The 21,257-nt window shown below is 47.3% G+C and overlaps 1 protein-coding gene across 1 annotated transcript; it reads right to left on the bottom strand.

Moving 5' to 3' along the window:
• Positions 1 to 7,540: 7,540 nt before the first annotated feature.
• On the bottom strand, positions 7,541 to 20,733 carry LOC108003708 (uncharacterized). The gene is made up of 4 exons (XM_028669658.2): positions 20,724 to 20,733; positions 20,362 to 20,566; positions 18,750 to 19,093; positions 7,541 to 18,436 (listed from the first exon to the last, which is right to left on the bottom strand). The coding sequence occupies exons 1-4, from the start codon at positions 20,731 to 20,733 to the stop codon at positions 18,039 to 18,041; spliced, it is 957 nt and encodes a 318-aa protein (XP_028525459.2). The 3' UTR covers positions 7,541 to 18,038.
• Between the last annotated feature and the right edge of the window lie 524 nt (positions 20,734 to 21,257).

Here is a 21,257-nt window from a genome sequence, read left to right as displayed (position 1 = left end):
CCTTTCGAACCATCAGCCTTTCCACCCCCTCCCCCTCCTCCACATTCCTCCACTGTTTTCGAAACATCTCGATCCGATCCTCTCTTCCTTGGACTTCCATGGAATGGACGGATAGATGGATTACCGAGCGAATTTAAATAAACCGAGCCGAGGGAAAATATGTACAAGATACGTAGTTCTGATTTTCTGGAAAGTTCTCGAGTTGGTTAGAAAAATAATGACAACTAAAGGAGAAAAAAAGTTTCTCCGCTTATTTATTTATCCTTTTTTTTTTCCTTTTTTGGAAAATCCGGTTCAATCTCGCGGATATCTTTGAAAGGATCTCGATTTATGTATTAATTTTACGATTGTAAATGCGTGTTCCGAGCCGAGCTGGAAATTGAAATACCTATAAAATTAAGCGCAAGATCGTTTAAAAGCCTGTACACGGCCATTACTACAAACTTTCAGTTGAAATAACGTCGCGGTCTCATTAATGGGATTGCGACTAATTGAAAGGAAAACCAGTTTTAGATTTCAGATCGTCGTTTTAATCACGATTCGGGCTACGTTCAAGTATCGTGTTCCTTTCCCCTTTGCCTCCAGCCTTGTCAAAAATAATTTTCGTTTAAATTAATAAATATTAATAAAGGTACGCGTACGTTCCTTTACGTTCCTTTACGTAAATCAATTACGATCGACCCTTAAATAAAAAAAAAAGAAAAAAAAAAAAAGAAAAGAAAGAAGGAATAAAGAAAGAACGAAGGGAATAAAATAAATCACTTTTTATCAAAAGTCTATTACCGCTATTAACTTGGACGTGGTGGCGGAGCACGCAAAGCGAAACTCGAAACGAAATTTCATATTCAAATAGATTCAAAGTATCGTCGATTATTCATCGTTCATCGAGGATCCATCGATCGTGGCAACGTTGTCGCGTGATCGACGAGGAAACCCCCCCTCCCCCTCCTCGCCAGGCCACCTACGATTTATCCGAGGAAGGAATATATTTAGAAGGATAGCACGCCGCGAGGTTGGCCACGCGATAATTTCATTTTCGAGGCCCTCCGCGCCGGATATTAGAAAATCCCTCCTAAGCAGGGACATTAAGGGTACGATGCACCTGAGAGAAAATTATCGATAATGGGTCGCTCGTTTTCTCTCATTCGTTACATGTTATCGTGAGGATAATAACAGTACCGTGGCTGGTAATAGCAATGGCAGGACGTCAGGATGTTTACCTTATCCTTGGAACTGGCCTCGCAACAGATACGCCATTTGATGTACCAACAATTAATACGTGGATACGTACGCGTGCAACTCCCTTGTCGTTAAGTTGTTACCGAATATTAATCATTGTTATTCTCTCACTTACTTCGTAAACCCGTGCACGTCACTTACCTTGTCACGGTTAATAACGAAATATTGGCCGACACGTGTAATTTCAACGTTCAACAGATGCATCATCGGCGAGGATGCTCGTTAGAAAACTTGGATTCGAAACGCGTATCGACGTGCAGATCTCCAGATTTCCGTTCCGCGTATTCAACTACGTTACGGAGGGGGGACGAACCCCCCTCGATTAGAAGTTTCGTTCCACGTATCGCGTGTAGACGGACAGTTGCTCCACGGTTAATCATTATCATTATACCGTACGGTTAGAAATATTTAAGGAATATCGGAATACGACGATCCACGGCCAACTTTCCTCGCAATTTTGTTCGCTCGATCCGAACGAAACTGCGTAGAAATTCGAGCGGATACGTGGAATTTTAAAACGAAGCATTTTCAAAAAATGCTAGAATCGAAATCGTCCTGTATATACTCTGCAAATTTAAATTCTCGTCCTGTCTCGTGCATCGTGGATAGAGACGAGAGAGAAAGAGGGAGGGGGAGAAAGAAAGATCCTTTGCCGAGAAATCGTGCGAAAGTTTAGCCGGCTACGGCATAAACACGTCGTTACGGATTACAAGGAGGAACCGATTTCACGAGTATCCTGCCTAATCGTGGGGTGTTCCTCGTGATTCATGAATAAAATATACGGGCACCGGCCACTCGAGTACGAGTATCCGGGCTAAGTGCCCTTCTAGGAGAGGACTATTAACTGATACATCATAAACTGTCGTTTATGGCGTCATCGGCGCATTATTCACGAGAGAGGAGCGGAGGCCGAGACAATGGCACGGCGCTTAACAGGTGTAATGAATCGCTTTAATGAATCCTTGGTTGCGATATTTATGAAGGCAAACGTGAGAATCTCGCGCGAGTATAGCTGTAACGTATTATATAGATGACACGATACATGGGGGATACATGGAAAGTTAACGCGGAGCGATAAACTTTGGAATTATTAAATTAATTTGAAAGGAAGTTTCGACGACAACGATGTATCACTCGGATGACGTACCGTATTAAGAGACTATCGATTACCACGAGTCACGATGCGACTCGGCTCTTTTGATTTGCGCAATGACGTTTCGCAAACGTTTATACGAGGAGAGGAGATGGCAGATTGGGATGCATAAGTGTCCGGTTTACGACGTTGCGAGGAAAACGTTGTTACCGTAATGACTGTAATATTATGACACCGAGGTATGGCAAGATCGTGTTTATCAGCGATCTGCGGTTGTACACCGGTAAACGAGCGCGCACAATCTCGCCAACGATCGTGTGCGTGCTACACGGACGATCGCGATTAAATCGCGCACAATGTAAACCATTTAGATCACTTTTTCCCTCGGTGATTAAAAGTAATCAGCAGGTTCGTCGTGACGATAGAATTTTTTTCTTTCTTTCCCTCTACCCCGCGAACGAGTCCATTATCCCCATCTTTTTATCTCGTTTTCCTTTTCTCCCCTATCTTTCCACCTTCTCTCTCTTTTTTCTTTTCTTTTCTTTTTTTTTTTTTATTTGTTTTAGGAATTTGCTCGTCGAGCGAATCTAATCTATCCGTTTGCGGCGACGCGTTGTTGTTTGCATAGATAAACTTGCTCGATAATCGTTTCATTATCGTTGCCTATCGACTCGTTCGTTTGCCAACCGAATTATCATCCCGTACTCGACCACAATTACGCGCTTCCTCCACAAAATTTTGCCGAACAAAAATTCTTTATCTAGTTTTCGATGATCGAACGCGCCCGATAAAAGAAAAGAAAAGCGGATATCACACGGAGAGAAATTGATAAGCCGATAAAAGGAGAAACGGATCCCTCTCCCTCGTGGAAGGTTAGGTAGCATCGTCTCAGGTACCTCGGGCAAAGTCGCATTCCAGCTGTGTGCGCGGCATCCCGATTTTCGCGTGCAGAACACTCCCTCGTCCCTGTGGGTTGCGAAACTGTGTGGTAGGAGAGGAGGAGGCGGTCGCCCCGTGGCACGTGGCGGCGGCGGCGGCCACGTATTTCAATAATAGCAGGAATTAAAGTCGAGTGGGGCTGGTGTTGGTGGGGTTCGTTTGGCCGACCACCCGTTCCGTTTTCTTCCTCCTTTCCATCCTTTACCCACTGCCCTTTTCCCCGTCTTCGTCTCGGAGCCGCCTCCGTCCTTTTTTCTCTCCCCTCCTTTTTCTTCCTCCTCTTCTTCCCTTCTTCCGGGACACAATCGGATTCTAACGCGTGCCCATCGCGACACCTTTTACCTCGCTTTCTTGCGGACATCAGCCGCGTTCCTCTTCCTCCTCCTCCGCTCCTTTCAGCCCCCTGCCATCATCCAGGGGATCCAGGTAACAGTTCTGCTTCCTCCTCCAGCCTCCTGATTATGCCACGGACCATCTCGGACACGATGGTTAAACCGCCACCTACCCCGTGCCGTTTCGTTGCTTCGCTTTACTCTCAGGTAGCCGTGAGATTTTTATTGCGACAGGTTCACCCATTGATCCGCTTCTCCACGACCGTTCCTCTTCTTCTTTTCTTTTTCATTCATTCTTTTTTTCCCCTCTTTCTTTTCCCTTTTTTTCCCTTTTCTTCTTTCCTTTTCGCGAGATTAGTCCTCGTCGATGCGACGGGACAGCGCGATGGGAATCGCGTCCCCTCCACGACTTTATTCCTTATATCGGCCGCACAACTTTCTCGTTCGACCCGAAACGAGGAGCGGAGCGAGTTTATCGCAACAGGTTGCATCGGCCGCCGTCTATTGACCCTGGTAATTCCAACTCCAATCGGCTCGAGAGCAATAACGCGAAACTCGGATCCCAAAACCTTTGTCCGAGTCCGTTTCGAGTATTGTTCGGGCGAGGATCTCCCTTTGAAGATGAGCAGAGGGCTGTGGACGCAGTTGATCAACGTTTCGACGTCGAAAGCAATGATATATTAACGATTCCTCCTCGATCGTCCCGTGAAATATGTACGTACAAACAGTTTTGCTCTTATATATATATTTTGGGAACGAACGGACGGTTGTATCTCGAGCCCCGAATTTCCCGAGAGACGTTGTCGGCGGAGAAAGAAGAAAAATGAGGATTGGCAAGGATCGAGGGATCGATGGAAAGATTTGTCGGGACGGGCGGCGTCATATTCTTATCGCATTCCTGTAATGACTCGGAATCCGACGTGTCGCGATACGCGCAACATTCGGTTGGCGAGTGAAAGGGAGAGCAAGGGGGAGGAGGAGAGGAGGCGGGGTGTGTTCTGTTGGCGGAAGAAAAATTGAACGGGCGCCTCGGAGCTTGTTCCAGGAATTGAATCAAACAAGTGTTACCACCCTCTTCGAGTATAATATATCTTCCAACATTTCTGCGGAGGGACCGAGACGGATAGCTGCTGGCCTGTTCCAGGATATATACCTGATCCCGCCTAGAGATCTACGTTCGTTTCGAGATTTTCTTCTCTCTTCCTTTTTCTCTTTTCGCACGAGAACTCGTGTTCGTGGATGAACCTGGCTCTCGACATCGACACTCTCTACGACGACGTTAAAGACTATGTCACGAAGGGCGAACAACCCCGTCGACTCGCTGGAACGGAATGGTTGCTCGAATCGAGTTTGCGCGACAAACCGCGGCGTGAGACGATGATCATCGCCGCCTCTCTCGCGATCTCTCTCTCGAAGAAGAAGAAGAAAAGAAAGAAAAAGGAAGCAACCGAACGTGTCGCGGTCCCGCTCCGTTGACAAGCATTACCCTTTCACGCGATCATCTTTGACTGACAAACCAATTATTCGCCACTCAACGCTGACGAGGCCAACTATTTTATCAATCACCGCCGCGGGACCTCCTCGTGGGCAGAAGAACGAGACGAGAGATGCGGCGTTGGAGGAGGGGGAGGACGGAGAAAGAGAGAGAGAGAGAAAAGAAGCGCGGGTGTTCCCGGAGAGAGAGCTATAATAGCACGAAACATAATCCCCGGGTGAATCTAACGAGTCCTTCCTCCCCGTCTAAGAGCGAGCCGGGCGAACGAGGAAGGGACGCGTGCAGCGGCGGGCCGGGAGAGAAGGACAGGGCGAGAAAGGGGAATCCGGTAAGGTCGAACGGGGAGAGAGAAAGAGAGAGGGGCGTGGATGGTTTTTCAGGTGTGAGAGATGAGGGGCGCGGGGGAGGAAGGAGGATGGTTGATGGAGCGAAAGATCGAAAGCGAGGGAGGGGAGGGGGAGGGAGAGGGGGAAGCGGTTCGGCGCCTCTCCGATCATTCTTCAGTCTAGCGCAACGACTCATCGGCTTTTTTTGCCGCCGTGGCTCCGAGGAGACGTTCAAATTGCTCTAATGGCGGACCAAAGAGGAAAGTTATGCCCGACAGGTACTTATCTTTTTCCCGAGTTGCTGTGTCTTTCGGTGCTCTCGTGTCGGTCGCTGCGCTTCGTTCGACGACAACTGTCTTATCGATGGAATCGTGGGTGGGTGGGGGGGGGACAAGGCGGATCGTGCGATCCTCGAGAGATACGTCTAGGTTCGAGGGAGAGAACTTTGTTTACCGCTTCCTAGCCCGCTAGGAACGGGGAGGAGAGGAAGTTGTTCCCGCTACGGGAAGGAGAGGAAGAAAGAAAGAAAAATCCCCCGAGACGAGGGGTTAAAACGAGGAATGGAATTTCTGTTATTCCAAATATTTGATTCGTTCGTTCTCGAACGAAGGGTTGGGCGGAGGAACACGTTTAAGATGGATCGTCGTAACTAAATAAAAAGGCGGAGGGATTCGCGACAGTTACCGAATGATTTCGGATCGGGGGATGTTTGGCCGGCTGCGAATCGAAGTTACTGCGCGTAACTGAAAATTGAGAGATAACAAAAGAAGAGAGTGGGCCGGGTTGTGTAATTACGGGCTGGTTGGAGCGCGCGCTTATTATATTTGCCGTAATTGCCGAGGTCCCGATTCAATTTGATCGCAGTCGTAATCTCGCTAGACGGACTAATTGCCTTTGCCGCGTATCTGAATTCGTGTATCTCTGGCAAACGCGCGAAATTGCCCCCAAGGGGGAAACGGGGACCACCGGTTTCAACCTGTGTGTGGAGCGCGCCCCTTCTTTCAAAAAAAAAAAAAAAAAAGAAAAGGAAAGAAAGAGGAAAAAACGTTTCTCCACGATGTTGTCGAACGACGTTGCTCGTGATGTGTGGGTAGAGCGAGAGGGGAGAGGTTGAGAGTTGCTTCCCCCTCCCCCAACTTATAATCCCATACCCCGGCGTCGTCATTATGTCTACATCGTGGGTATGCGAGCGGAGCTCCATTATCTCGTTTACGTCACGAAGACATTGCTCGCGTTCGTGGCCAGCGCAATTCAGAAAATCACTAAGAAATAATAAGTCAGCCTGGTGGATCCCTGCCACGGTGCACGCCCGCTCCGCGATCTTCTTCTTCCTATCCTTCCCGATAGTAATTACCCCGAGACGTGTACGCGGATCCCCATCGTCTTCCACCGTGGATCACGACGAGTCTTCTTCTTCTTCTTCTTCTTCTTCTTCATCTTCTTCGTCTTTTTCTTCTTCTTATTCTTCTTCTTCCACCCCCGATACGTTTCGCTAGTTTCTAGAAATTGGGCGAAATTGAAATAAACTTGTGATAAAGAATGCTCTCCGGTTTGAGCGTTGGAGCGTTACGGTGGTGGCTAGATACGGTAGCGTCAATGGTGGTGCTGGTTCTTATTGCGGTTTCGGAGAAATCGACTCCACTTGTGGTTTTGCTGATCGAAGAGAGAGGAGGAGGAGGAGAGAGAAAGAGAGAGTGGTAAGATTCACAGTTGCGTTTTATCCGAAACTGCGATTCGCAGTTTGCCCGATCCTTCTAATCTGTCCGAGCACAAAAAGAAAACGTTGCGAGTAATTGCAATTAATCGTGGTATTGCATCAGGATGTAAAAAAATTCTAGACTTAACCAGTTTAGAAAACGCTACGACATGGTGTATTGGTTGCAACAGCGATTATTAATTTTTTTATAGGAATTATGAACCAAGGTTTCAAAATTTGGGTTTCCAATTATTCAACGGCCGACCTACTTTTCCATTGCGTCATTCCTCCTCGTTTCGCAAAACGTTTCCCCGTTCCATTTCGATTCTTTTTATGTAGCTTCTGTCAAAATTCGCGATAAGATTCCTCTCGTGAAAAGAAAAATCTTCGAGAGGAGGAATAATGGTCGTTAGATGGACGTTTTCTTTTTTTTTTTTTTTTTCTCTCTCCCCTCTTTCCTTTTACGATCGTCACGTCCGGCATCGCGGGAAGAAAAAGAATCTGTGGCATATAGGTGGGGCACTATAAATGGGTCACTGTCGCTTTCAATTAGCCGCAAAACGTCGCGAGAAGACGATGGCTTCTTCACACGTTTGCCGACGACATCTCAGACGGGCAAAAAGCAAACGACCCTCCGCAAAATCTTGTCTTCTTACTTCCATCTCTTCCTTCCGTCTTTCTCGCTTCTTTCCCATCTCCATTAAAAGACCTTTGCCCTCCTTCCTCAATGGATCTCCAAGTTTGAGAAAGGTCGGTCAAACTCGTGGCTTCGGCTTCCCTCCTTGCTTAACGATATCTCGTTAAGCTGTCGTACTCGTTCGACGATCGATGTTGCTTTCTCGATTGATTTTCATTTTCGGAGATTCGGCACTTTTTTCTTTTCTTTTTTTTTAACTTGTAAAATTTTCGAGAATTTCGAGAACAGAGGTAACGGTGTTGGAAAAACGAAAGAGGACGAATCTTCTTGAAATTCCGCAAAGGCGGAATGATTTTTTTTTTCTCGCGACGTATATTCCTTTCGATCTTCTTCGCGATTCCGTTGACCCGATATGTCGAAACGTGTTTACCCTATGAGAACACGCGAAACACGTATACGGAGGCTGCGAAGAAATTGTTCGATCGTGATCGATCACGACTTTATTGGAAGTCTCGACTATTCCTATTTCTCATTAATAATCTTCAGTTTCTTTCTCCAGGCTTGAATCAATTAAATACAAATTTGAGACGACTTCTCGAGAATATAAATAGTAGTAAAGAAATAAAACGTTGTTTAACGGCAACGTGTATTTTACGATAGGACGAAATAATAACCGTAATTAACTATTCGGATGTGTCTATTCACGAGTAAACGATTCTAATTTATCATTATATGCAAATGTTTCACGAGCCGTTTCGAGAGTAATTCACCGGCTCGTTCCTTTCGAAAGAAACGGATGGATGAACGAATCAAGGACGGGTTAAGATTGACGAAGCGCCACGAATATAATCCCACGACTCGAGGCCTCCGGTAGAAACCGACCTGGGTCAACGGGTTTCAATAGTATCTCGGCCTACGCTCCAATCTTTATCGTTATTTTTCTTCTCGCGCTTGTACCCAACTCCTCCTATCGTAATTTCTTTCCGCGTTTAATCCGTATCTTTCGACCTTCCCTCTTCCGTTTCATTCTCACCAACGTCGATTAACTTATTATACGCTCGTTACTCCATGCTCCGTCGTAAAACTGAGGCAAAAAAATGGTAGAGGAGGCGACGAAGAGCGCAGAAGGAGCAACCACGTAATCCAGCCGTATCCGAGTGAAACTGGAAGAAGAAACTGGAAGAATTTTCTTCGTTTCCTGCCACTTGAAATCGTCGACGAACGATCGAACTAGGAGAATCGGTCTTTTTCTCGAAACAGCCTCAACGAGAGCAACGGACAACTCTCTCTCTCTCTCTCTCTCTCAATCGTTTCCTAAACGTAACGATTTAACAACACCCCAATTACTATCCCCCGTGGGCGTGGGGTGAGTAAAGAGGGCAAAAAGGTGGGTCTCCTCCGCGCCAGCGTATACGCCATCGTTGCTCGAGGAGAGAGATACACTTTTTGTGGGTTTCTAGGCCGGTAAGGAGCGAATGAATGAACACGGCTCTTCGTAATCCATTCATGCTTCAAGAGGGTACACTTCTCCTCTTCCTCCTTCTCCTCCATCTTGAGGGAGATCGGCGAGGGGAGCGGGAACGGGGAGGGGGGGAGAGAGAGAGAAAGAGAGATAGTCGGAGACCCTTCATCTCCTCGGGATCCTTCCTTGTAACTCTCGCTGTTATATTTTGTTTGTCCGCTTCCGAAGAACCCTCCTTCCTCCACCTTCTCTTTCTTACTCCACCTCCGCCTCCATCTCCATCATCCCTCTCCTCCTTCCCCTCCTTTTCTCCCCTCGTGTCAGACCTCACTTAGACCCCGGGATCTGGGTCAGATTACATGTATACAACTTGTTGAGGCATCAACGAGCGAGTGGTGGGCCGTCGTAAGGGTACAGGGGAGAAGAGAAGACGGCGTCGAGAAAACGAGCAATTGGCAAATCGAATTACCCGTTCATCGCCACCCCGAAACCACTTTTTCTTTCCTCGGGATCCCCGAGTCATTCGCATTCCTTCTCGCGAGCCGACTTGGGACGAGGAGTGGGGAGAATTCGTAATCGGACCGGTAAGATCGAATCGAGCTTTTCGATTCGCTCGATCGTGATCCGAGACTATTCTTCTCCCTATGTGTGTATCGTAGGGGAAAATAGTTTTGGAAAATGGTTTCGACACGGCTGTAAGTTTCTTTTTCTCTGATTTTCTGATTAATGAAAGAGATAGGGGGAGGGGTATTTTTGAGTATTTTATTCGACTCGTGTCGTGTCGCGTTTAATGGTTCGTTGATTTTCGGAGTTTGAAAAAAGAATTGGGGCTTATCGCTTCGCTGTAGGATTTCGTATTGTCGAAGAAATCGAAGATATCGAAGATCACACGATATTTTTCCTTCGATCGAGGGGGAAACGAAGGTATAAAAAATTCGAGATTAATTTCGAAATTTCGGAAAAATGAAGCGTTGAGATTTTCGTTATACCGATCTTCCTTTCCTTCGGATTATTATAGAAAAGAGAGAAAGAAAGAAAGAAAGAAAGAAAGAAAGAAAAGAAGAAAGGAAGGAAGAAAAACGATGGCCCGTAAAGTTTCGAAGAATCGTTATTATTATAGCGGCGGCGTGCATTTGTCTCGGTACATTTGTCTTCATATTTCCTCGCGTAAATTTCCTCGAGCTTTCTCGTTCTCGAGCGTTTTAACGAATAACAGTATATCAATGGACGCGACTCGTTTATCAAATCAATTAATTTGGAATATTGCCGAGGGGGCCGCAGTTTCGACCGGTCGTCGTTATCTTATAATAAAACATCTCGCATTTTGCGGTGAAATATTTCCCGGCCCGCGGTGATTAATTTAGTGCGAATAAAAAAAATGACAAAGGTTTATTTTAGCCACCGCGCCGCGACGTGCTTTATCGGTACGTTGATCGGGCTGGGTTACCAGCCGAGTTCTGGTGCAACTTGGAGAACGGCATTCCATCGATTTCGTTGCAGCTGCTCGATCGTGAATGTGTCCCCTAAACCGAATAACCGAGCGATAGATGGATTTGTCGAAAAATTCCCTTCCAACTTTTATCCTTATAATTCTTATTTGTTAATTTAATCGCGTTTCTTATACATGTGCGTATGTATATTTTACAACGCGACGATTATTCGTTGATTATTCTCTTGTTGTTTTTCTTTCTTTCTTTCTTTTTTTTTTTTTTAAACCAAGCGGGATAAAAACAAGTTTACACAAATACTTCATCCCACGAAAATTATAGTATTCGCTTCCATTGGAACACGTTTAAACAAATTTAATTCTGGGACACGCCACGATCAAGATTAAATTATACAGCTGCCGGCTGACTTAACTAACTCTACATCTTACAGATACAATATTCGTAACGGAGTTTCTTAGAAGCGATGACTGTTACTTTACAGCGGACGAGAAGTTGTCCGGGGCTTATGCAACAGGCTGTTTTATTATATATATATATACGTGTGTATCACGCTCTTTAAAACGGTGTAATGGAGAAATGGAAAAATCGAATCACGAATTACACACGCACGAAGCGACAAGATTCTAATGAAATCTAACGTTGCAGTTTAAAAGGCGGAAACGCGCGTGGCACGGTTCCCAGACTCGTCCAATTAATATTCGGCAAAGCGGGCAATTAGCGAAATTATTAATAAAAATCGTAATGAAGCTAAATCAGCGGTGATAGAAGCCTTCCTGTGCGGTCGTCGGTGGGCCATTGTGCGACCGTGATGCACCGTTTAATAATCGGCAACGTCTTTCGAATTGTATGTCAATTGGCTACAATAATAAAATTCGTCGATGGCGTCGAGACGAGGCTGCCACGCCGCGTTCGTTCTCCAAAGTCGATTAAAGTACGTCTTAATTAAAAGACCGTCGATCGACCGTCCATCCGTTTCGAGCAAACTCTCCTCGCCTCGAATCAATTTCCGAACGATCGTCGTCCACGGAACGCGCTTTCTTCCCGCTGGAACTACGAAAGTAGCGATTTTTCTTCGCGTTTGCTTCGGAAAAAAAAAAAGAGGAAGAAAGAAAATGGGAGAATCGGCGAAAGAAAAGGGTGGAAAAGCGTGGTGGTTGGCAGGAGTGGGAGGTGGGCGAAGCGGGAAGGAGGATAATTTCGGGCGACGACGTCGGGACGGAGAGTAATTGGCGGAAGGAAGGACTGGATGCAGAGCAGAGGGAAGAAGGACGCGGAATGCAAAATGGGAAGAGTATTGGGTGCACGGAACGAACGAGACCACGCACAACTAAGATTATATTCTCATTAACTCGATCTCGGCGGGGAAATCATCGGGACGGAATGGAAATTGCTCGTGGGATTGAATATTCGACGCTCTTCTTTCGTATCGAACGAGCAGAAGGATCCTTGGATATTCCCTCGGATGTCGATCCTCTCAATTTCCTCGAATAAGACGGATGAGACTGTTTTTTCTCCACGAGAATTGGCGAAAGCTGGGGGGAGGGGGGGAATCATTTTTATTCCGCGTTCCGGGATAATATTTTCTTCCATATATATATATATACACATCGTTAAAGTATTACAATTATGGAGATAATATTTCCGATGAAGAGATTTTTAATGAATCCTAAGGAAAAAAAAAATTCCATTTAATCAAACGTGTTATAAATATACAAGGTATACAACAGGTTTCGTTCGATTGTTGGAAATATACGAACGCAAAATTTGTAGGAAAAATATTTACCTCGAAACGGATCGATTGATTTTTACCCTGAAAGAAAAAGGAAAGGAGTAGAATTATTTAAAGTTTAACAATTCCAAGTAGGATTCTAAACGATGCAGTTTTTCTATTCGAAGGTATCGAATATAGTTTCGCAGAGAAGAAGTGGGTAGAACTCGTAGAAACGCCTTTTTACCGGGAAGTCATCGAGTTCGTTTTCCACTTGGATGCCACGGTTCCCGAGATTGATGGAACGGGGCTCGGTGACAGGAAAATTGAAATCCCTCTCCTCCCCCTCACCGTCTTAAAAGAATATATATACGTACACGTGTATAAAAACGGCGTCTGGAGTTGCAGAAATTCTTCCAAGCGGTCGGATCTGCTCGAGATAAATGATGGCGCGAGAAGGAGTCATTTCGAGAGCGGATTGCATTTCGCGGAAGCTTCGCGAATCACGCATAGTTAAATACCGGACTCGCCCACGTTTCCTCTTTCCCTTTCTCCTCTCGAGAGAAATTATATTCGATTTCAGCTCGATCGAACAAGAATCCCCCTGTGAAATCGACGACTCCCCCGTACGCATAATGCGTACGATTCTTTGGACGATGTTCCTTCGGAACACGTGCCTCCTCCTCCTCCTCCTCCCGTCGCGTGACATCACGAGCGAGATAAACTGGCGGAAACCAGCTGCGAACTCGGTGAATCGGAATTCCTCTCCAAACAGCGACGCGTGTATATATATATATATATAGCAAAATTAACGAGATTTGGGAGGAGTTAAGAGAAAAATGAAGCGAGTGGAAGAAGAAGAAGAAGAAGAAGAAGAAGAGTGGAAGGCGAACGAGACAAAACTCGATGGACTATGGACGGATGAGAAACGGATATATAGGGGGAAGGGAAGGGAAGAGGGAAGGAGAAGGAGAAGAAGGTGGTAGGGAGAGAGGGAAGGGTGGAGGGGGAGAGGAAGCGAGGAGGCGCCGCGAAATTGGCAGTCTAATAAAAGAAGCCCAGGGACGAATCGACTGCAGTGGATCGATCCCGAGACTGCATTTTCATCGTGATAACGATCGCTCATCAAGGATATACCTCTACTACTTCTTTTATCTCCTCTATTCCACCCCCTCCGCCCATTCTCCGATCCTTTAAAGCGATGATCATTTTAAAGTATCGCGCTACGTCGTTCCATCTTTCCCCTTCCTCCTCTTCTTCGTTTCCTCCTCACCCTCCCTCTTCTCTTCCCCACCAAATACTTTGTACTTTTATTCTCGTTCTCGGGACTCGAGCTCCGTTTTTTTTAACGGTAGACGCGGACTCTTTTTCTTTTTTCCGATTCTATCGAACCGATAATTAAACCTTCGCCAAAAGGATCGGCACGCGAGGATCCGATTTTGTCACGCGATCGCGTCTAAGTTCTTCTCTTCGCTTTGAAGGAAACGAGGAAACGAGGAAGACTCAGCGACGTTATATGAAAAAAAGTAAATGCGCGAGGACAGATACGTGGTATCTGTACGCGTGTCCCGGGATAAATCGTGATTCCTGACTGGATGGGAAAACGGGAGTGGAACGCGGTTGCCGAGCAAAAGGTTGTTCGCGTCGGACAAAGTTTGAAAAGTTCTGAACGAATGGTCCGGAATTGTTGTCCGGTGTCTGTCGTGGGGGTAATCGAGCGAGGGGGGGAAGGGGGGAGGACTGAGGCACTTAAAGGAGCGGGATATGGGCGATATCTTAATTTGGAACTGTGTCGTCGCGTGGTTGGAGCGTTGGGTCGGGTGAGGCGAGATAGATCCACGTTGGAACCGGTTAAAACGCGACACGCTGAAAACTTTGATCTTTAATTTCGTATCGAGGTAATGAACGCCGGAGCGCGAACGTCCGCGGAACCCGTGAGCGAGAGAGCAATCCCGGTCCAGTTTTATCGGAGCTTGGAGCGATTCTAATGGCCCGTAAAGGAAAAAGAGTTCGATACCGAGACGGGGAGAGATCCGGATGGGAGAGGAGGGAGGGGAGAGAAGCGGAGAGAAAGAGATACGAAATCTACGGGAGATACTTTATATACGGTGGTGGAGGAATCGCGGCGATCGGTTGCGGTCGAATTAAAACCGATCGAGAAAACGTCGTTAGTTTTCTAATAACGAGACGGATAAAGTCTCTCGATTTCTCGTTTTATTTAGGGATAAGGAATGGGCGGAACGTGACTTGGATTATTCCTGGGTAGCGAGACTCCCAGCGCACCCAGTTTATGTTAATCCCTCGGTTCGACAACTTTTATCTATTTTTTTTTTTTTCTTTCCTTTTTAGTTGAAGCGAGAACTATGGTAATTCCTTACGTTTCTTACGTGGTTGAAAGGCCGATCATTCAGAATTTAATAAATGGGTCCGATATTACAGTTTAATACGATAAACGGACCATTATTTTCATCCTTATGAAGTTCTTGGAAATATTCACGACCCGTGATACGAGAGAGAGAGAGAGAAAGAGAGAGGAGGAGAGGTTCATCGGATCCAAGAAAGCGAGATAATGGAAGGAAACCGTACTGATAAAAGTGTCAGCGTTTGAATCGAGACTTATCACTTGGCTTTTTTTAATTGGGCCGTTATCTTGGTTAACAGTGTCCTTTGTTGGTCTTCGATTCTTTGGCAACTCGCGCGATACAACTGCTTTCGTTGTCCGCGTGATCGATAGAGACTTAATTTGTCCTCGTAAACTCTTGTTCCCGGATTAAAATATTTCCTGTATTGCCTGTCGCGAACAAAATCATCCGAGATATAATACCTATCGACGCAATTCTTTAAACGAAACTTTAACAATTATTTTCTAAAACGATAATAATTGTAAATTAAAATTAAAATTCGAAAGAGAATATACACTTTCTCTCTCTCTCTCTCTCTCCAATCCGGCAATCGTTAAACAAACAAGCGCTATCGAGTTTTACGAGCAACCACGTGCCCCGCGAGCGACCCATTCGCCATAATGGTGATTCGATTGAACGAACTGGTTCGATAATTTCCAAGGAATCGAACAAATCTGCCGCGCGGTTGCTCGAAACGGCCACGAAACGCAATAACACGCGAAATATCTTTTTTCCCCATTCTCTTTCTCTTTAACGCGCGCGGCATCCGACACGCCGATTTCCTCTCTCCGTTCTTCCTCCTTTTATTCGCTCTTCCGTCTCTTCCACTCTTCTAATCGTAGAACGGACGATGAAGAAGAGTAGGGAGGGGGGAGGGGGAAGAAAAAGAAAAAGAAGAAGAAGAAAAAGAAGACGAAGAAAGGAGGAGGCGTCACGATCTCATCAACGACCAACAAAGTCGTCTTTGTCTTTTCAGACTCGCGCGATTGGACGTGGCCGATGTTCTCGCGTTATCCGGCCGCGTCTCGATCGAGTAAACACGCTAATCGATTTCAAGGATGAGGTAAGGAGAGTGGAAACGGGCTGGAGAAAAAGAGGAAAAAAAATGAAGAAAAGGAAATGTAGATCGGGAGGAAGAAAGGGAATAATCGTTTCTCGAGGAAAGAATTGGAGAATCGAGAGTGGAGGAAAGAAACTCGTTCGAGGAATGAAAGATTTTGTTTTGAATTATCGTTATTATTACGGCTGTGAAAGATGGAAATTTGGGCAGGCGAAAATAATTTTTGGTGTTTGAATTCCTTTGGAAAAAAAAAAAAAAAGAAAGAAATTCACTATCTTCTTAATAGATAATAGGTAGATGGTTTCACATCCATTGAATCGCGGAGAGAAGAAGAATAATGGACACTTTTATACCCTTGTTGTAAGTCCTTTCCCCGGTCGAATCGCGGAAGTAAAAAGACGGTCGAGAACTAGAAATTCGCTTAATCATTGTATTCGCGTAATTACCGTGTCATAAGCGAATGTTCCCCCGCGTCGTTATTTCCCTTTATAGAACGATGTCCCTCCTTTTTCTTGATCCTCGTGTCCGGTTACCTCATCGAGTCATTACTTTTTTTCTTTTTTTCATTTTTTTTTTTTTTTGTTTTCACTCGGTCGCGGTTACCGAACGGAGCAAAGTACTCGCTAAAATACCCACTTAACTCGATCGTTTTTCGTCTTCGAATCGTTACCTATTACAATCCTCCCTCCGTCCTCCCCCGCCCGCCCCGATCTATTCTATCCTACGCACAATGAATTCTCTCCGCTCCGAAATTCTATCTTCTCGAGGGAGAGGAGGGGAGGGATTTCGAGGAGGATACATACACGGCGCAAAATTGTCGTGGTCGAAACGATTGTCGGTGGAAGCAAGGAGAGAAGCAAGGAGAGGTCGATTCCTCTGCGGCGAGGATGTCCGCGACGAAATCGGCGGTTAGGAACGGCCATGAACCATTTTCGCCCTACGAAGGAGCAGCGCACACAGCACAGACAAAATAAAAATGCGAGGAGGAGCAGGGACCAGGCGTTGAAGAGGAAAGGAGGGGGAGGGAAGGAGGAGGAGGAGGAAGGGAAGACACTAGAGGGAAAGGAAGAGAGAAGAGAAGAGGAGGGACGAGAAGAGGAGAGAAGCTGGCCAACTTCTCTCACCCGGTTTGGACTGGCTTGGCCTTCCAAGGGGCCAGCCTAGATTCGAGATTCTCATCTCTTGTGCTCGGTCCACCGCGAGACGAAACTCGTACGCTTCTTCTTCTTCTTCTTCGCCCGCGTGTTTTGGCTCTTCTTCTTTCTTTGGACGAGAGGAGAGGAGGACGATGGGTGAAGCGCTCTCTCTGTCTCGTTGCCGGGGGCCAGTCGCGATTTATTAGGCGAGCTAATTAATAGGCTAACTGGGCGCGGTCGCGAGAGTGTGCGTACACGTTGGTGTGCGTTTCGTGGAAATGAAGGGAACGATTCGCGATTTATTACCGCGCGAGAGATTCATGGTTTCGGCCGGCCCTGGACCCGAAAGCTTTCCTCCGCCGCGATCTTCCCGTCTTTTTTCACCGGAGGAAGAAATGGAGGCTAATGGCATCGACGCGATCGTGGCGCAGGAATTCCTTTAATTCGGATCTTCCCGCGATCGGGGATCGATCCTTCACGGCCCGGATTCCTTTCTGCTTGGTCGCCGCGCTCCTTACCGCCATAATTCCACGTTTCGATACCGCTCGACCGTCACGATCACATTTTTTTCCACCAAAAAGATCGAATTCACAATTTTGGTACATCGAACGTCGTCGAATCGTCGTTGCGTCTTTCCTTTCTTTCCCGCGTGTTTATTTATTTAATTTGCGGTTACATGGAGGAGGGGGGGAGGTATATATTCGAAAATATTTAATATAACATGATTGGTTCGTGGTTCATTTCGAGCACAATGTATCTCGATATAACAAGAAGCCAAGACTTCAAATTGAAATTTCTACGCTCTTTGGAATTATTGAAATATCGTGTTTTCAAATCATTCCGTAAACACAGACTGGACGAATAATCGAATTTCTTTTTTTTCTCTCTTCTTTTTTTCTCAATTAACTTTCCATCCAAGTTCTTCCAACGCCCGTTTTCATTACACCCCCCTCCCCCCCCTTGAAACGGAAACATTTTTCATTCGGAATCGGAAAGAACAATTAACGACCCTCCATTGTTCGAGTACACGAATTTCGAGCGATTCCCGAACAAAGCTCGCGCAGATTAATTCCGCGTTTCCGTTCTCTGTCGCCTTTCACCGTTCCTCTGCCTCGCGTCGCGATACATCAGTCGCACGCTGCTGCAATTCAACGTGAAATCCAAGCCGTCGTTCGCACCTTCGCCATCCTCCTCGGCCACCTCCTTCCTCTCAACGCCGTTTCTCCCACTCCTTTCCGGCCTCGATCTTCCGTTTCCTTCCGTTTCGATCTCGCCGCTCTCGATCCTCCTACACCCCGCGCGCCTCATCGCGATCCGTATGGTGTTGCGAGTCGTTTCCGGGCTGGAACCCTCCTCCGTCCCTTCTCCGATCTCCACCCCAACGTTTCCGGACATCTCGCCACGGACGCATCTCGCCGCGTCGCGGAGATCGAGCCTCGATGATCGTACCTCGCCTCTCGGACCTGGAAAAGAAGAAGAAGAGGGTCGATGAAACGAGGAGAACGAGGAGAACGAAGGAATTTGAACTGGAATAATTAACAACACGCTCTTCGTTTCGACTTCGTTTTACCGGATTAGCGATTATTCGAACGCTTAACGCCTCGACTAATTCTTTCTTTCTCTTTTTCTCGGCCAATCATCGCAACGAGTCGAATTTCCGGTTGCAAATTTTCGAGCGGCGGGATCTCGCGGAAAACGGATTCCTTTTTACGCATTGGCGAATAGCAGGAATGCCGATGAATAAACGTTGGCCGGAACGGCGGACTTTGAATTGACCTTCGACAACGTTCTTGCTGCATTCTTCGAGGGTTGGAGCTGCTCCTTTCGTGCATTCCAACAACTCCTCTCCCCTTGCGCGCCCTCCGCCGCGCTTCCTCCACCGCCTCCTCTTCCTTCCACCGCCTCCTCGTTCCAACTCCTCCACTGTCCCCGTCTCGCCACCGATCGCCGACGAGCCGACCCTCTCCTCGCCATCGTCGTCCCCGATGTTTCCCACACCCCTGGATCGCGCGCTCGCCTGCGATTCGATCAACGGGATCGGCGATTCTGGCAGCTGCAGAGAGACGATCGTCAAGAACGGCGGCCTCTCCTTCCGGATCCTCTCCAACCACGACCTATAACTGTTTCGTTCGACATATATATATATATCTTGGAATGGGAATTAGACGGGTTTCCGGGTTGGAAAATTGAATTTCATTTTCAGGGATCGGGTTGACGATTAACGAACGTCTGATTCGAATCGACGAGGATATCCTTGCGATATCGGGCGCGAGATTCGTACCTTCTTTGGTCGGAAGGAGGGAGGATTAAAAGTTGGATCGATTAAAAATCGGGGGGGAGAGGAGCGAAGTTAACGAGTTTGAAATTATCTCGGAAAATATCCCCGGTTTAATGGAATAACGGAGGAAAAGACGGGAGGAGAAGGAGGGGGAAAGCGAAATATCGGTGATGGCGGTGATGGTGGTGGTGGCGTGCAGGCGTGGTTTGGCGCGTCCGAAAGCGGCCGATAAATGGGGCACGATAACGAGAGCAGCGTTAAGCAGCGACGAGGAAGAAGAAAGAATTCTTTGGTAGAGGCGGTCGCCTGTGGATTCACGGGAAACGAGAGCACGTTCTAAACTCGCAATAAACTCGGGGTAACCTTGCCCGGATCTCGAGCTGGTCCGGGGTCAGCCCTCGAAATATAATACCACGCTGGTTCGTGTTCGTTCTCTCGAAACGAAGCGAAAAAAAGACCGATTCCCGGAGTTGCGAGCGTTTGGAACAATGAGAGGACGCGTCCTTCTAGGGTTATGGGCGAGAGGGAGAACGAGACGAAGGGGGGAGGGGGGAGAGAGACGGAACGTCGAAAGATAATGACGTTCGGATAGACGTTCGTGCTTTCGATGCGATAGCTGGTTTAATAACGTTATAATGCCGGTTGGTGAGGGTACGATCGCCTTCGAGGCTTTATTAAGTCGCGCGGCACCGTCGATCCTTCCTTCCTTCCTTCCTTCCTTCCTTCCTTCCTTCTGTTCCGACAGTTAAATTTTAGTGCGTTTAATTACGGGTTCCTACGTCACGTTAACGGGTTCCCGCGCAGTTCCTCGGGATATATCCTTGAGAGGAGAGGAGCACGGCAGAGGAGCTCGCACTAGGTCGAAATTAATCGCCTAGGAAATCTTGCCCCTCTCCTCCCGCCTTCTCTCTCCGCCCCCTCCAAAATCGTATGTTTCGCGATCGTAGGAACGGGGGAGGAGATCTCGTCTGCCTGGAAAATCGTCGATAATCGTGGACAAAGCAGTGGATTGTTTAGGAAGAGCGTAGGAAAACTTTTTCGAGTGCTCGAGTGACGAGGTGGTTGGTTGTCTGCCGGGGGAGGAAATTGCAGGCGCGTAAGAGAAAATACCTGGAGAATCTTCTGGAGGAGGGCGCGTAACCGGTGGTGGTAGGATGACAGATACGGCGTGGCGGAGACTGCGACCTTGAACTCGAGGCTTCCCTCGCGCTCCTGGGGTCCTCGAGAGTGAGGCGCCGAATGTACAGTCCCGGCACCTCCTCCGCGAGCTGATGTCTTCTCCTGTACGAAGCCACGGTGACTGGTCCGTCCGATTCTCACCATCGATCATCCATCCGACGTCCTTCTCCTCTTTCCCCAACTCTCTCTCTCTCTCTCTCCCTCTCCCTCCCTCTCCTCCCCTCCCACCTTTTCCTTCTCCTCTTTCTACCTCTCCGCGGCGAGAAGCATCGAGGTTGAACTCGAATATCGACCTTGAACCATGATCTCGAGCCGCGTCTCAATACGATCGCAAAGGTGGACGGTGGTGGTGGAACGTCGGTGAGTTTCCTACAGCATTGTTGCAACGAACGGAGCGCTAATGGGGGACGTCGTTGGATCGTTCGTCTGGATCGTGAAACGAGATTTCGTTTACCGACCGTTGGCTGTTGCGTCGGATCCGGCTGTGGCGACGATACGTCCAAGGATTATCGATCGTCGGACGGTGGACGTGTATCCAAGTATCGTTCGGAAATTGAAGGCGATCGGGGGGAGGAACCTATGGGCAGCAATTGCGAGAGCGCGGTTGCGATTAAATTGTCTTAGCGGGTTGCGAAAGGCCGAAGCTAAACCGTTCCAACGCCGGAGATCGGAGATTTCGCGCGCAGCGATCAACGACGGCCGCTTTTGCGCCTCAGATCCGCGATACCGACGCGAGCAGAAATTACAGCAACCGATCGCTACCACCGAATAAGGCAACGCGTGTCGAATCGGAGAGCGTTACGGGTTATTGGCGACGGAGAGGGGTG

This window comes from Apis cerana, linkage group LG12, assembly GCF_029169275.1.
Source record: "Apis cerana isolate GH-2021 linkage group LG12, AcerK_1.0, whole genome shotgun sequence".
In the NCBI taxonomy this organism is placed as follows: Eukaryota; Metazoa; Arthropoda; class Insecta; order Hymenoptera; family Apidae; genus Apis; species Apis cerana.
This window is presented reverse-complemented; position numbering and strand designations above follow the sequence as displayed.